Source organism: Typopeltis vanoorti, chromosome 7, assembly GCF_054136105.1.
Source record: "Typopeltis vanoorti isolate ZY-2024b chromosome 7, IOZ_Tvanoo_1.0, whole genome shotgun sequence".
Taxonomy (NCBI): Eukaryota; Metazoa; Arthropoda; class Arachnida; order Uropygi; family Thelyphonidae; genus Typopeltis; species Typopeltis vanoorti.
The window spans coordinates 12,108,557-12,125,968 of NC_143555.1; the positions used below are offsets into that span (position 1 = coordinate 12,108,557).

Sequence of the window (17,412 nt, forward strand, 5' to 3'; positions counted from 1 at the left end):
AGCTAATTTAGTGTTCCGACTAATTTCTCTCTTATTCCATATAAATTTATTCAATTGACTTCCCACCATACCAGCTTTGCTTATTCTGTTGTCTATTTCTATATTTAATTTACCATCTTCAGTAAAAATCGTGCCTAAGTAGCTGAAATGTTTTACTTGTTCCACAGGTTCTCCATTCACAACACAGTTGACATTTTCAATGATTCTGCCTATTTTCATTGTCTTTGTCTTTTTATTGCTGACCTTCATACCATATCTATTACAACAGCTATTCAATTTAGTGAGAGAATCTTGCAGACTTGTAGCAGATTTATTTAGAAGTATAACATCATCTGCATAAAGCAAAGAGCTGACATTAACATCTCCAATTTTGATATCATGTTTAATACCACTTTCCTTCATAATGTGATCCATATAGATAATGAATAACAGAGGGGATAATGTACATCCTTGTCTCACACCAGATTTAACATTAAACCTTCCTGTACTTCCTTCAATTCTAACTGCTGACTTACAACTCAAATAAAGACTAAGTATTGCTTGATATAATGCCCCATTGACACCATATAACTGCAGCGTATTGAATAGCTTCTCTCTTGGCACTCTTGTCATATGCCTTTTCCAGATCGACAAAACTTAAATACAGATCTTTGTTATATTCCCATGCTTTGTCGACTATTTGTCGTAAAGTGAAGATCTGATCCTGACAGCCTCTATTTGGCCTGAATCCAGCTTGTTCTTCACCAAGCTTTTCTTCCACAATTCTTCTCAACCGTTTCTCAAGTATACTTGCATAGATCTTGCCAGGAACACTCAGTAGGGAAATACCTCTGTAATTCTCACATGCAGTTTTATTTCCCTTTTTATGTATGGGTACTATGAGAGCTCTACTCCAGTCATCGGGAATTCGTCCCTCTGTCCAGGCTTTCTGAACTATGCAGTGCAGCCACTGTAAGACTCTTATACCACCATACTTCAGCATTTCTGGTCGAATATCATCTACTCCTGCTGCCTTTCCACATTTCAAGCCTTTGATGGCTTTTTCTACTTCTAGTATGGATATGTATTTCTGACTGCATGCCTGGTCAGTGTTTTTTACCACTGTGCTGTCATCACTGCTTGTTTCATTTAGCAGTTTTTCAAAGTAATTACTCCATACTTCAAGGATATCTTTTTCTCCCATTTTCATGTCACCTTTATCATCTCTAATTCCTTTTACAGCACTCTTTCCTCCATTCTTAAGCTTCTTCAACAACCTCCAGAATATTTTGCCACCTTCTTGATATTTATTTTCTATATTCTTGCCAAAGTCCTCCCATGACTTTTGTTTAGCTAGTTTTACACAGTGTTTAGCATTCTTGCATTTGTCTCTATATTCTCTAAGAGCACAAGCTGACTTATTTGACAGGAACTTTTGGTATGCTTTCTTCTTTTCCTTCACTGCCTCTTTAACTTCCTGTGTCCACCAGGGAGTTCTGATTTTTTTATCCTTGCACACAACCTCACCACATGCCTCTCTGGCAGAATCAATCAATGTTTTCTTCACAGTTTGCCACTGAATCTCCAAGGTTTGATTCCTGTTCTCAAACTCTTTCATTTTTTCTTCAATAATCTTTGTGTATTTTAGCCTACAGTTCACATCTGAGAGCTGCTCAACTTTTATTCGCTTTAAAACTTTCTTACATGTTCTTCTTTCCAATATGAAATTCAATTTTATCCTGCTCAAGACTAAATAGTGATCACTTCCAATTTCAAATCCTCTGTACACTCTGGTGTCCTGCACCAGGGAGAAAACATCACTATCAACAATAACATAGTCAATGAGACTTTTCTTATTCCTAGCCTCTTCTCTCCATGTGAATTTGTGCACATTTTTATGTTGGAACATGGTGTTAGTAATAACCAGTCCATGTCCTGAGCAGAAATCCAACAGATATTTGCCATTATTATTAGCTTTGCTCTTTTCTCCAAATTTTCCCAAAATATTTTTGTATGTCTCGCAATCATTTCCTACTCTGCTATTTAGATCCCCAACAAGGACCAACTTTTCATTTTTCATTGTATCAGTTGCTTTTTCTAAAGCATCAAAAAATTCCTCCACTTCTACCTTAGTTGAACCTTCTGTGGGACCATAGGCACAAATAAGTCTCATTGTCCAGTTCCCCATTCTCATATTTGCCCACATTACTCTACTTGAGACTGACTGCCATTCAAGAAGATTAGCCTCGTATTTTGTGTTGAATACTATGGCTACTCCTTCTTTTCCTTGATTGTCATTGCCTGAATATAACATTTTGTATTTATTGCTCAGAAAGATCTCACCAGTTTTGGTCTTTTTTGTTTCAGTCACCCCTATTATGTCGATCTGGTACTTATCTAATTCCTCAGCTAGCTCCATTTCTTTGCCATTCAGGCTTCTTACGTTGATAGTACCGATCTTTAACTCTGGTGATGTTGAGTTGGGGTTTATTTTCAGATTTGTTCCAGTAGCTGACTTTTCGCTGTTCACCCTGGTTCCCTGGCGAAAACAACGGGGGCCTTGTTTAACCGGGCGACGCCCCAGCCGGAATGAAATTTTGTCATGTTGTACCATCATTCTATATTTTGGTTTAACCAATAAGAATACAATTTGGTCGGCTAAATCCCAAATTGCCAGCCCATCCTCGTCCGTTCAGTATCCAAGTAGATACCCAACAGGGTGCACCACGAGAAGGTGAGGATTGGACATTAGGTCAGAAGCCCTGGTCGGTTCTCCACATTCCTTTAAAGGCTATGTGGAGGTCTCCTCTCAGTTATACAGCTTTGACCCTTAAGCACCCCGCCAAGAAAACAAGTCTCTCCAAATGCCTGTGTCTTTCTGTTTTCAAATGTACTCCATATGTCCACATATTCCAGACCTCTCTCACTATCATCTCATTTGTTATCGCTGCTCTTCTCCTCCACCCCACAATTATCATACCAGGGCAACACACTCATTATCTTTCCTCGGACACATTTCTACTGCGCTATCCCTAACATCAACCTCAGATCTCACCTACATAATTCGTGCTTTGCATTTTTCATGATTCTGCTGATCTCCTTTCTAGATACTACTCATCCCTTTTTTAACTCTCAAATATTGTTTGGTTATTGCTAACATCGTTTCCTTACAGTTTCTTAAATCTTGGCTCAGCTCTAGCTGTCTCTAGTTGTTAAAAAGTGTGACACCTTTTGGCAACTCGTATATGAAAATATGACTTCTGCATTACTTCCACCTGAATATCACTTCTGGGTCTGGCTCCCACTGAAGCGACCTCAATAAAGGTGGCCCTTCATAGTGACCCTTCCCATAATGCATAGCATTATACATGTCTGTAAGGAGATGTGCTTTGCATTATGGGATACTAAGGCAAGTGATGTGAAGTCTTAGCTTCTTTATACGAGTTGCCCCAGTCCTGAAAATACTTCAGGTGCAAACTTTGTTTGCTTACACTTGGATAAAGGATTAAGCCAAGTATATAATTTCTTGGTATCTTTAATTTATACTATAACCAAGTGAAAAACTTCCAACAACTGTGTCACTTTTCAACACAATCACCCTTTACTTCAAAACACTTTTCACATCTTTGAATTAATATTTCTGCATCCTTGAAAAAAATAGTCTGTACATTTTACTTTTGTCTGCAAAATGGCCTAAAAATGCATCTTTCACCTCACTGTCATTTGCAAATTTTCTTCATCAAAGGTATTTTTTCAGTTCGAGAAAAGGCAGTAGTCACTGGGTGCTAGTTCTGGGTGGGTGTTCAATCTCCTGGAAGCCACAGTTCACAACAATAGCTGTATGGACTGGAGCATTGTCATAAAGGAGGAGGAGGAGAATGCCACGACTCAGCATTCCATGTCTTTTCTCCTTTATGGCATGCACCACTCCATGGATTCCCTTTTGGAAAGAGAATCATAATAACGGACCATGGTTTAATCGTCAGTGACAATGGATTCCGGCACTTCTCTCCGATTCCCTTGGCAAAGCTCTAAAAATTGTGGGAACAGATCCCAAGATGCTTCTTCTGAATTGAAGAGAGAAGTCGGGCACCCATCTTGCACTGATCTTCTTCTTCTTCATGTGAAGCTTCTCCTGAATGATGCGAAAGATGGTTGTTATAGAAAGCCCCAACCTTGTTGAGATTTCTTTGAGCTTCAGCCATCTGTCATTGAGCAGTTCCTCCTCAACAAGAGAGACATTTTCCTCAGTCATCACTTCCATAGGCCAACCATCACGAGGATCAACTTCAATGCTCTCTCTTCCTAGGTGAAACTGTTTAGTCCATTCCTTTAGGTGGAATATGAAAGAGAAGCTTCCCCATAAACACCATCCAATCGCTGTTTGATAGCACTTGGAGAAGGCCCTTCTTTGGTGAAAAACTTTATCAGAGCTTGATACTCAATTTTTAACATTATAGCTACTTGGCATGCCACAGGTAAGTCAAACAAATACCTCCAACTAAATGACATAGGTAGAGAGTGAATGACAGGTAGTGAATATCAGGCCAGAAACTTTTGGACTCTACCTCGTAGAAGAGAGGGGACATGATGAAAACTTATAAATTACTGAAAGGGTTCTATAAGACTGACACAAAATAATAAAGTTTTCATGATGAATAAAGAGCAAACAAAAGTTCATCCTTATAAGTTGTGTAAGATTTTGGTTTAGTAAGGGTGTGAAGACCAGACTTTTTCTTGTAGAAGGATGAACGAGTAGAATGGATTGCTGTGAATAGTTGTGAGTGCCCTGACAGTGAATGAGTTTAAGGACAGTTATGATAGGTATTGTGTGTGAATAATGGTTAGTGTAGGTCTCCGGTGATGAGTCTAATAACAATAAATATTATTATTGTATTTAAGTGAATATGTACTATTTCTGCTGAACAGCATGTGTCGAAATACCTGCAGAATAGAGAGAATGTTTAACTCGCTATCAGACTATGGCTGACGAGAGTCTGTGAGGGAAAGGGTTCATCAATTAGCCAAATTTCCCTTTCTCTAATCAGCATCAAGAAATTTCTGTGAGATTTTAGGTGCAATGCCTCAAATGTGAGAGTAATATTCCAAATTTGGGAAGTGTTCTGATTTGTATGGATTTAACAGTTGGACAGATCAAAAATAATGTCTTAAGCAAAATAGGGGTACCAATTATTTCTTTCTTTTTTTTTAAGATGTGGATGTTATAAAGGTGTTGTATCTGTCCCAAGAAAGTCTAGGCATAGTGAAGAATTAAAATATTAATTAGATTTTATTAAAATAAGATTTAAAATAAATTAAAAAATTACAATAGATGTTATATTTATATATCATTTTATTATTAAATGGTGTTTACAGTTTTTTTTATTTAATTATTCCCCTTTTATGCTGAGTGGTAATGGAAAAAGATTTGTTTACAGATGATAACGTAATTTATGTTAGCAAATAGAGCAATTGGAGAATAAGACCGTAACTTCTCTTTTAGCTTTCAGAAAGTACTTACTCAAATAAATGAAATATATTTTAATAACAACAGACATTATCTATACCAGTGGTTTCCAAACTTTTTTGATTTTCGGCACCCTTGTTGAATCCAGGTTTTCCCAAGGTGCCCTATGTCAAATTCTAACAAGTACACTTTGCGAAATAGTGAATAATTTTTTTTAAATTAAAGGGTTAGGTAAAAAATAAATAAAACACGTATTAAAGATCAAAAAGCAAGGTAATTTAACAAATTTAACTAATTATCATTAGAGGGATGGATGAGCCTGTTGATCACCATACATTTTCTCAAATCTTGGAATCAAACTGGACACAGCCACCCTCATTTCCTTCTCCATATTGATTTTTTGTGTGATACTTAGTTTTTATCACAGCGAACCGCTGAAAATCCAGCTTCACAAAATAAGAAGTTGTAAATGGAATTAAAATTCTCTGAGCTTTTTCACTCAGAAGGGGATATTCATCTTTTACTGATATCCAAAATTCAGTTAATTTTGTTTTCAACGTATTGTCACAAGACAACTCAATAAGATTCTCTTCTTCTGTAGCAGTAAATTCAGATGGAGCACTGGCATTAAATGGATCTTGAATCCATGCAAATTAATGAAATTATCATTTTGAAAATATTTCTCAAACCAGGTGATAAGCTGTGATAAGTGTTCTTCAAAAATGGATTTCATACCTCGAGAGAAATCAACTCCATTGGAGGTCAAAAACTGTTGCAACAAGGGGAAACATTCTTTGCCTCTGTCTTCATTCATTTTTCTTTTCCATAGTTTTAGTTTTTTTATAAAAGCTGAAATTTTCTCAATCGACTTTAAAAGGTGCATATTGCATCCCTGCAGGGAGAGATTCAGAGCACTCATCTTTTCAAAAATATCACATAAGTATGCCAGTTTTACCAAAAAATCTTCATTCACAAAATTTTCGGTATACTTGTGGTCTTCCTCTTTCAGAAAAATATAAATTTCCTGTTGCAGTTCAAACGTACAAGGCAAATTTTATAACAAGGTGACGGCTGAACTGGATAAGGGTAATGGGTTTACAGTGATTTACAGTGATACTGCTGGACCTGGCAAAGGCGTTTGACAGGATACCACATGGAATTCTAATCTGTAAACTACAACATATGGGAATGGATATAGGGTTGGTGAGATGGATAGGTGGGTGGTTGATGGAGAGATATCAAAGAGTAGTTTATTCAGGAGTGGAGTCCAAAAGACGGCGCCTGTGAGTAGTGGTGTGCTGCCGGGTTCTGTTCTTCGACCACTGCTGTTTAATCTGTTCATTAACGATATAGGGAAGGATCTAAGAGGAACAGTTCATTTGTTCACTGATGATGCAAAGTTGGGTAGGGCGATAGTGAATGCAGAAGATGTCAAAATCTTGCAGGATGACTTGGATAGATTGGAGTTCTGGGCTAAGGAGAATGGATGTCAATTTAATGTGACAAAATGTAAGGTTATGCATTTTGGGGTGAAAATATTAGCAGGAGTATACCACATTGGTGGAACTGTACTCCAGGAGATTGACAAGGCCAGGGATTTAGGAGTGTTGGTGGACAGGGAGTTCAAGTTTAGGGGGCACATTGCAAAAGTAGTTAAATCAGCTCATCAACTCACTTGGTTGTTGAAAAATACCTTGATGAGCACAGACAAGCAAGTTATTATACCTCTGTACCGAGCCTTGATAAGACCTCATCTCGACTTCTGTGCCCAGATTTGGTCACCTCGGTTCCTTCTTGATGGGGAGGAGGTGGAGAGGATCCAGAAGCGAGTGACTAAGATGATAGCAGGTCTATGGAATGAACCATATGAGAACAGGTTGAAGATTGTGGGTTGCAGAAACTAGTTGAAAGGCGGAAAAAGGGGAGATATGATTGAGACATTCAAATTGCTAAAGGGATTCTATAGGATTAATTCCGAGGATATTTTTGAGATCAGGACTGGTGGTGGGAGAACTATGGAAACTGGGCAAGAGTGTGGTTAGCAAGGGGTGTTAGAGCTGGGTTCTTTACTTTTAGAGTGGTAAATGAGTGGAGTAAGCTGCCAGAGTCTGTTGTGGGTGCTATGACGGTGAGCGAGTTCAAGGCAAGGTATGATAGATACTGTGAGAATGTTGTATAGTTGTGTGGACATGATGTTTAGGGCCTCCCTCGATGAGTCTAAGGACTCCCTGGAGTCGCCCGAAAAAATAATAATAATAGAAAAAAAAAAACATTACCACGAGAGAGGCATCGCGAAGTGCTGTAGTACAACAGACGTGTGCTCGGATCCCATATCCTCACATAGTTTTTTGAAAAACCTTGCCTTCAATGGCCAAGATTTTATACATTTACTACAGCCACTACATATTCTAAAACCTGGTTCAATGTAGGACTCAGATATTTTGTTGCAAGTGCTTGCCTGTGAATAATGCAATAGGTCCACTGTGCATCAGGGGCTTTGCTTCGAATAAGTGCCTGCAATCCTCCATACAGCCAGACATAGAACGAGCACCATCAGTACTGACACCAACACACTTAGTCCACTTCAAATTATTTTCAGATATAAAAATATCGAGGATTTTGAACAAATCTTGAGCCTTAGCACCAGCAGTGATACTTTTACAAAAGAGAAGGTCTTCTACAATGTTATTACCATCTATAAACCGTACATGGCAAATCAAGTGAGCATCATTATTATTTGTGGCCTCATCCAGCTGCAACCCAAATTCCTTCCCTTTTATTTTTTCAATAAATTGATCATTGAGGTCCTCCGCTATGTGCTGTATTCTGCAACTGATGGTGTTATTGGGCAAAAGCACTTTTGAAAGCAGCTTCCCAGCAGACTCACCGATCATAATGTTCACCATATCTACAGCAGCCGGTAGAATGAGTTCTTCTGCGATGGTATGAGGCTTCTTATATTTTGCGATTCTATGTGCCACCTTGTAAGATGCTAGCAAAGCATTGCTTAGTATTGACGCCTGCTTATAAAAACTACCTTTTTGTTGATTGAACTCTTTTAACTTTCCGCTAAAGTTGTACTAACCATGCTGGGATGATTGGTTTCTAAATGGCGTTTCAACTTACTTGGTAGCATGTACTCTGGTGCAAAAACTGTCATACACAGTACACACTGCGGCCTCCCTTCACCACTGACTTCTGTCGACGTAAAACAAAAGTCCAAATAACTGTCATCATATTTTCGATATTTACGCTTCTTCACACTCTTGCCACTATTTGATGGTGTGCCCTCTTTATTTTCTCTCTCACAATGCTTATTACTGTGTAGTAAAAACCGATCCATTTTTAAAATGGATCGGTGGACATGATGTTTAGGGCCTCCCTCGATGAGTCCCTGGAGTAGCCCGAAATAATAATAATAATAATAATAAAGCCACTGCTCCCCAGGGCACTGCGGCGCACACTTTGGGAACCACTGATCTATACAAAACTAACAAAAATAATATATATTCTGACATAACTGAATAGAGATCGCTCATCAAAAAATTCATTATCCAGTAAATTACTCATTGCAACAGCTAATTTAGTTTGTTTCTGAATTCAAATTGTTGACTGCATAAATAACAAAATAAATATTCTTTCTATATATATAACATTAATCAGATTAATGAGTTGAAAAAATTTTCTTTTAACATAAAAATTCACTAGCTATTCCAAGTTTATGCATAACCAATTATAGTATGCCCAAAGATACGAGATCCTTCGATCCTTCTGCTCATGTCAAAAGAAGGAGAATCCATTCCAATAATAGGGTAATCAATCTGTATTTGGGATGAATATTTATTATTACACGTCGGAAAATTAACTTCTCTTTTATGATCATTGTAGTTTTTTAAGTGGTAACTATTTTGCTTGTATAACAGTTGGAAAATTTTATGCATAAAGCACGTGATTTCGAGTGTTGGTGACCAATTCATACATCGCCTTATTTCTTTATTCCCTTTAACATGAATTGACTCTTCTTGGCAGTCTGCCAATGATGGCTCTCGCTTATGTGGTCGGACTGTATCATAAGTTTTGATTCCCTGATTAATAATAATGGTGGAAAACTCCAATTCAAAAAATTGCCTTATGAGTTATTAAAGTTTGTTATGTGCATTTTTAATTATTCAATATTTTCCTATTTTCCTCCAAATAAGAAGCAAATGTCTTACTTATACTTTAAAATCAACAGAATGCAATCATCCAAACTGACTTACTATCCTTTTCAATATTCAGGACAATAAAACTCCTAGTAATTGTAGCCTGAGACATATTGCATACTATGAGTTTATTTCCTTTATCAACAGAAATTATTATTTTTATTAACACCAGACTTCCAGAGTCAAAAGACTTATTGTGGGAGACAAGCACTGTTACACACACTGCATTCATCACAATGTCAGGCAACGCCTTCCATTCACCAACCACTTTCCACACAAAGAACCTGCTCCTGCTCACATCCTTTGTATACAGCTTCCTGGTATGTCATCTTGTTCTACCCCCCCCCTTCAATTCAGCAAAACATTTCTCCATTCCTCTCTTCCTCCTATTCACAAGTCTTTGCAAACTGCATTCTGTCAATCTGTCCTCATATCCCGCATCCCAAAGACCAGCTATGACCTTAGTCCATCTTCTCTGGACCTTTTCCAACATATTCTCATCAACATGAAAACCAGGGAAATCAAATCTGTGCACAATAATCCACATGAGGCCTGACCAAGGCCTTGTACAGTGGAATCAGAACCTTTTTATTTCTACAAGTTAAGGTTCTCTTCATCATTACCAAAATCTGATGTGATGTCTTCACAACTTGTGCAACTTGACCTCTGAACTTCAGATCCTTGTCAACGACCACCTGAAAGTCTCTTACCTCAACTTCCTCCAAATTTCTCCACCAAGTGGATAACCTTTGCATCCAACTGTTGCTTACCAAATTTCAGAACCTTACACTTTGCAATATTGAATTGAGAGTTCCATACTGTTGTCCACTCATTCAATCTATTCAAGTCCTCCTGTAAGGTCACAACATCTGCTTGATGTTGTTGTCCTTATCACTCTCCCAAGTTTTGCAAATTAAATAAAATGGTTAACATCATCTTACCATAATCATTCTTCTTTCTACTTTCCACACATCAAAAAAAATTCACAAGAGTATTTCTTGGCCTCTTTTGCTAATTTCAGCTCGTACTGCACTGCTGTTGTCCTTATCAACTGAGTCACTCACTCTTCTGGTCTACTCTTCATATACTTCATGCAACTGATTATTACCATTATTCATCTTGCACCGTCTCCAAAATGCCTTCTTCTTCCAGATTTCATGTTTAATTTGTTGTTCATCAATTTTACACCTGCCTTATTCAGCAGTTTGATCAGTGGAATACATTCACACAGTGAAGCTGTTATGTTTTTCTTTGTCAGATCTACAAGCACCATATTTATTTACTTACTGCTCAACTCCTCATTCCATGCTATAGCTCCAAGCTGTTTCCTCTTAAGCTTGTCATAATAACTAGCCTTGTACTTCCATATATATATATACACACACACACACACACACACACATGAGGTGTGACTATTAAATAACGACATGTGAATCGTGCAATCATAGCACTGGGATGTGCTTGCACAGTGAATAGCTTGAAGATTCTAAAAGCAGTTGAGATAAGCATTGTTCACTGTTGTTCGTAGTTAGTCTGTAGGCAGTTATAAAAGAAACACATTTGAAGTCGCTTTGTCGGAATAACGTCTAATGTTAAACTTGAGCAGCACATTTAATCTCAAATTCCATGTGAAATTGAAGAAATCGGCGATTTCTTCAATTGGATTTTCCAGTATGATCCAGAAACAAAGAGACAATCGATGCAATTCAAAACTCCCATGTCACCAAGCATGAAAAAGCAAGAATAAGCAAGTCAAAACTGAAGGCAATGCAGATCGTTTTTTTTTTTTTATATATAAATCAATGGCATGGTAATGGTTGAATGGATACCAGAGGGTCAGACAGTTAACCAACATTATTACCTTGAGGTTCTGGCCAAGAAACACTTAGATTCTTCTTCAATTGGATTTTCCAGTATGATCCAGAAACGGAGAGACAATCGATGCAATGGAAAACTCCCATGTCTCATTTCATTCAGAGGCATACCGTGCCTCTGAATGAAAAAAGCAAGAATAAGCAAGTCAAAACTGAAGGCACTGCAGATCGTTTTTTTTTTTATATATATATATATATATATATATATATCAATGGCATGGTAATGGTTGATTGGATACCAGAGGGTCAGACAGTTAACCAACATTATTACCTTCAGGTTCTGGTTAAGCTGAGAGAACAAGTGAGGAAGAAGAGACCTGATCTGCAGAAGAACAACACTTGGATTCTCCATCAGGACAACACTCCAGTCCACAGTGCACTGTCTGTAACATAGTATCTGGCTGATAAGAAGATCCCAGTGTTGGACTATTCACTTTACTCGCTGGACTTAGCTCCATAAGACTTTTATCTTTTTCCAAAGTTGAAATATGCATTGAAGGGCACCCATTTTCAGTCAGTGGAGTTAAAGGAGAAAACGGCAGCGCTACTGAAGCAGATAACACTTAATGACTCTTAGTACTACTTCTAACAATGGAAAATTCATATGCAACAGTATATATAGAGGAGGGAGTATGTTGAAGGGGATAACAATTTAGTTGTACCATTGTAATAATAAACCACAATTTTGGAACTAGTCTCGTTATTTAATAGCCACACCTCGTGTATATTTTCCTTCCTCACAGAAGTCTTCATATGGCTAGCTACAACCCATGTGATCATGTTATGATCATTCTCACCAGCTGGAGGGAAGTGCAAAATCACACTCACAATTACATCCTCTGATGAAATTATCAGATCTAAAACTCTTGATCCTCATATGCTTTACATACTGCCTGAGTTAGTTGTCTCTCAAGAACTCAAGATGTTAATTTTCCTTTTTCCCAAATGCTGTCTCTTCATTCCTGTCTATACTGCCATAATTAAAATCACCTATGATAATCACCATTCCCTTGTTCACTAACTGAAGTTGCTTATTATTATTATTACCCCAAGACCTCATGGAGTCAAAGAATCATCTGGGAGGTCCTTTTATCACACACACAGCTCATCATACCGTGCCTTGAACACATTCAAACTCCTTGAGGACACCACACTCTCAGGCAAGGCATTCCAATCATTTACAACTCTGCACGAAAAAAACCTGCCTCTCACTCCCCTACTCACACCCTCTTTATACATTTTCCAGGGATGACCTCTGGTTCTCCCCATCTCCCACTATTTTCTGTAGAACTTCTCCAGCATTGGTCCTATAACAACCCCTTACCAACTTGTAGGTCTCTGTCATATCTCTCCTCTTCCTCCTGTCCACCATGTGCAAATTACATCTTCTCAATCTTTCCTCATACTCGACATTCCAGAGGTCAGAAAATACATATATTTACTTATACATTTCATCACCATCCTCCACATTCCCTGGGCTATAGTAATATCCAATTAAATATCTCTTCCTGTTAACGCCAACCTCACACCACACTGCTTCAAATCCATTGCCACTATTTCCCTCTTTCATGACTATCTTATGTGGCCATAATTTCCTTACTATCTTTAGCAACATTCCCCCTTCCCTTCTTGTCCTTTCTGTCCTCGAGAAAAAGTACTGTACCCTTCTATTTCTATTCCTGTTAGGATATCATCTTCTTTCAACCATGTTTCACTTATTCTAATGATTTTTGGGGAAATAAACTCAATGATGCCTTTTTTTTTCTTTTTCCGAGAAGCAGTCCCTGACTTATGTAAATTTGTACTAAGTAATTTAAATCATCCTGAAAGATATCTCTATCACCTTTATCAACTACTGCCTCTCTCCAGTTTTGCATAATCAGCAAACAACAGAATATTATTATTATTTCGTGACACCTCCAAGGAGTTAAAACACTCGTCGAGGGAGGACACCTACTCTACAACTCTCATCTCCATCACTTAATCTACCAACTACACCAAACCACTATTACCATCAGCATCTTCACCTACACCATATACTGCCCAATACCATTACTAGTATTTTTTGTCTGTAAATTGCATGCATTCTGAAGGCTGATTTTTCTTTATGCAAGATGAAAAAACCCGAGTTTCCAGGAGAAAAAAAACCTGCTATATCCCCTCTTAAATATTCTATATTATTAGTGTACAAATTAAAGACTAGTGGTTCTAGTACAGAGCCCTGGGTCTACACTAGTCACCTTGATTCCACTCCATCATATACCATCCTCTATCTATCAGCCACTCCCTATCCATGCCACTAACCTCAAAACTATTCCCATTTGCTACAACTTATGTAATAGTTTTCCATGTGATATTCTCTCAAATGCCTTTGCAAAGTCCAGCAGTAGCATACTGTAACTATTTCCTTTATTCAGTGCTGCTGTCACCTTATTATAAAATGTGAATAAATTAGTGAGGCATGACCTCCTTTTTAAAAAATCATGCTGTGCCCAATAGAGTATCATTTTAATGCCCAAACATTTCTGCATCATTATTTTCCTGACATCACTAGGTATCTTCTTATATCCACCTTTATTTCACACACTACCATCCCAAAGCCACCCGATCTCTAAACATGTACACACCTAGTACTCTTCATAGCATAGTAAAAAAATTAGTCAGACAATTTGTGAATGCTATATAAAAATGAAATTTAAAATTATCCACAACACATTTTTCAAAGAAATTATATTTTAATTTAACTAATATTCAAACCTACAGCAATATCACCTGATGCCTTGCTTAAACAAAATCAACTGAGGTATAATTAAGCTCAATTCAGTGACCTAATTTCGGCTTGGTGCTATGGATGTTTAAATTCATTGGATCTGGATGATTATTTAGATGAATACTGAAATGGAAATAAAGACAGAATAAGAAGAAAAGTAAAATCATAACATAATATTAATGCTTCTGCATGCAAAGCACACAAAACATGATGTATGAGGGTGGTCTGAAAAGTTGTCGGCCTTGACCACAGATGGTAACACTATTGGCAAGATTTTTTTTCTTTCTAAGTTGGTACACCTATCATAAGCAACCATGTGAAATTGCAAGTCATTCTATCAAGTAGTTTGTTTTATACAGCTGTCTGAAGGAAAAGTGTTGTCTGTATCCCTTGAAATGGATAAAATTGAGTATCGTGCAGTTATAAAATTCTTTGTAAAAGAAGGTTTAACACCAAAAGAAATTCATTCAAAGTTCACGGGCACGCTTCTCCATCATTTTAGACAATTAAGAAATGGGCTGCGTAGTTTAAACGTGGCCGTACCACCCTTGAAAATGATCCACGTGAAGGACATCCAAAAAGTGTAACAACACCAGAAATCATTGATCAAGTGCACGATATGGTATTGGATGACCGGCAAATCAAACTGCGTGAAATTGCTGAGACTATAGGCATTTCAAAAGAACGTGTAGCACATATTTTGCATGAAGAATTGCATATGAAAAAGTTTTGCGTAAGATGGGTGCCGAACTTGTTCAGAGCAGATCAAAAACGCACTCACATGAAAATCTCCGAACAGTACGTGGAGCGTTTTAACAAGAATGAAACTGATTTTGTGCATCAATATATTACTATGGTTGAGACTTGGATTCACCATTGCACGCCAGAATCCAAACAGCACTCAAAACAGTGGACAGAAGCTGGTTGTTTCAGTGCAAAAGAAGACAAAGTTGGTTCCATCAGCAGGAAAGGTCATGGCATCTGTGTTTTGTTTATTTCGTGACACCTCCAAGGAGTTCAAAGACTCATTGAGGGAGGACACCTACTCTACAACTCTCATCTCCACCACTTAATCTACCAACCACACCGAACCACTACTATTATCATCATCTTCACCTACACCATATACTGCCCAATACCACCACTAGTATTTTTTGTCTGTAAATTGCATGTGTTCTGAAGTCTGATTTTTCTGTATGTAAGATGAAAAATCCGAGTTTCCAGGAGTAAAAAACCTTGCTATATCCCCTCTTAAATATTCTGCTATTTCAGAGGGGATATAAGAGGGCATTTCCAAAACACCTCTGCCCACAAAGGTGTTTTGTAAATGGGAACATTAGGGGATCTGCACTCTGAATTGTTGGAACATCCACCCTATTCCACAGATTTGGCTCCATCTGACTTCTATCTCTTCCCAAAACTAAAACTCTTCCATGCTGGTCAGCGTTTTTTTCTTCGAATCAAGAGGTGATTACAACTGTAGAGGGGTATTTTGCAGATTTTACTGAGAACCGCTACAGGGACGGGATAATGGCGCTGGAGCATCGCTGGAATAAATGTATTAGTCTTAAGGGAGATTATGTTGAAAAATAAAAATGATTTTGAAATTATAAATTAGTTTTTTCATTATTAGGCTGAGAACTTTTCAGACCACCCTCTTATATTAAGTACATAATAATGATTGATGATGCAAAGGAGATATCCTTCATACAAATATCTATGATTTTGATATAGGACTGGTCTGACATTAATCAAAATAATCCATATCTTCTTTTTTGAAACTCTGCAGCATAATATCATGCTCACTGCTTAGCACAACCATAATTTAAAACAAAAAATAGCATTCACTGCTTATAATGTAATTAATCTGATACTTCACAAAACAGAAAATTAAATTCAAAGAAACCAAAATCAAATAACTAAAATATGTAAGAAGAAATGCATGAAAACTACATCTTGTGAAACCACGTGATTCGAGTTTCAGCAATACTTGTGCCATAATCTAACTTATTTGTACCTTATCTAACTCAACAGTAACATTATTATAACCACTTCTAAGATACTGATAGGTCAATAGTTAGACACATTGGTCTTTGCACCATCCTTGTGCAATGAAATTATCATACATTCTTTCCTCACTGTGGAAAGAATGGCTATATAACTCTTCAGTTATACAGCCTGGTCAAAGACTGCTAGTTCAGCTGAACTCTTTTAGCACCTGTTCTGATATTCCATCAAACTCTATTGCCAAATTCTTATTCAGTTTATGCAACAACTGTAGTACCCTCCTTCTCGTACACCTGAGTTTCTTCATCCAATATTATTTGTTTCTGTATTTATTTGTTTTATTGTATTTTTGATATTTTTTGATATATATATATATATATATATATATATATATATATATATATATATATATATATATATTTTTGTTAGTGTTGTGGGGAACTTTTTGAACCACAATGACACTTCATTTTCTTATACTGTCTCTCATATTAATATAATATCGAAAAAATTTATAGAGTAGAGGAATGCAGGAAGGATGAAAGGGCTTGTAGACTCAACTAACCACTTGCCGTTTCCTTGAAAGATATGATTTTGAGACAAAAATACTTGCCTCACAAGACCTCTATGTTTATTATTATTATTATTATCAACACCTGACCTCCATGGAGTCAGGGACTCATTGTGGGAGGTACTCACTATTGCATACAATGCTCATCCAACCATGTCTTAAACTGATTCAATGTGTCCACATCCACAACACAATCAGCAATGCATTCCACTGACCAACCACCCTCCATGCAACGAACATGCTTCTTACTACTTTGCTCACACCCTCCTTATACAGTTTCCAGCAATGGTCTCTTGTTCTACTTCCCTCTCCAATTCTATGAAAAATCTCTTCCATGTCTACCTGATAACAACCCCTGACCAGTTTATATATCTCAATCATATACATCTCTCTTCATCCTATTCACGAGTCTCTGCAACTTACATTCCCTCAATCTGTCCTATTACTCCATATTCCAAAAACCACTGACTACCTTTGTGAATCTTCTCTGTACCCTTTCCAACATATTCTGGACACCAAATCTGTGCACAATAATCCATACAAGG

The 17,412-nt window shown here is 37.3% G+C and overlaps 1 protein-coding gene across 4 annotated transcripts in view; it reads right to left on the reverse strand.

The window, feature by feature from the left end:
• The window catches only part of LOC150104485 (LYR motif-containing protein 9-like), a 152,832-nt gene that overhangs the window by 62,775 nt on the left and 72,645 nt on the right, over positions 1 to 17,412 (reverse strand). For 2 of the 4 annotated variants that reach the window (XR_016548526.1, XR_016548525.1), the window contains exon 3: positions 14,295 to 14,415. Coding sequence is in view for 1 of the 4 variants with exons in the window: in XM_090395172.1 (XP_090251298.1) it covers positions 14,401 to 14,415 (15 nt within the window). In the remaining 3 variants the exon portion in view is untranslated. Of the gene's footprint in view, positions 1 to 14,243; positions 14,416 to 17,412 lie in introns of those variants that run through there. The other 2 variants (XR_016548524.1, XM_090395172.1) reach the window with 2 other exon arrangements.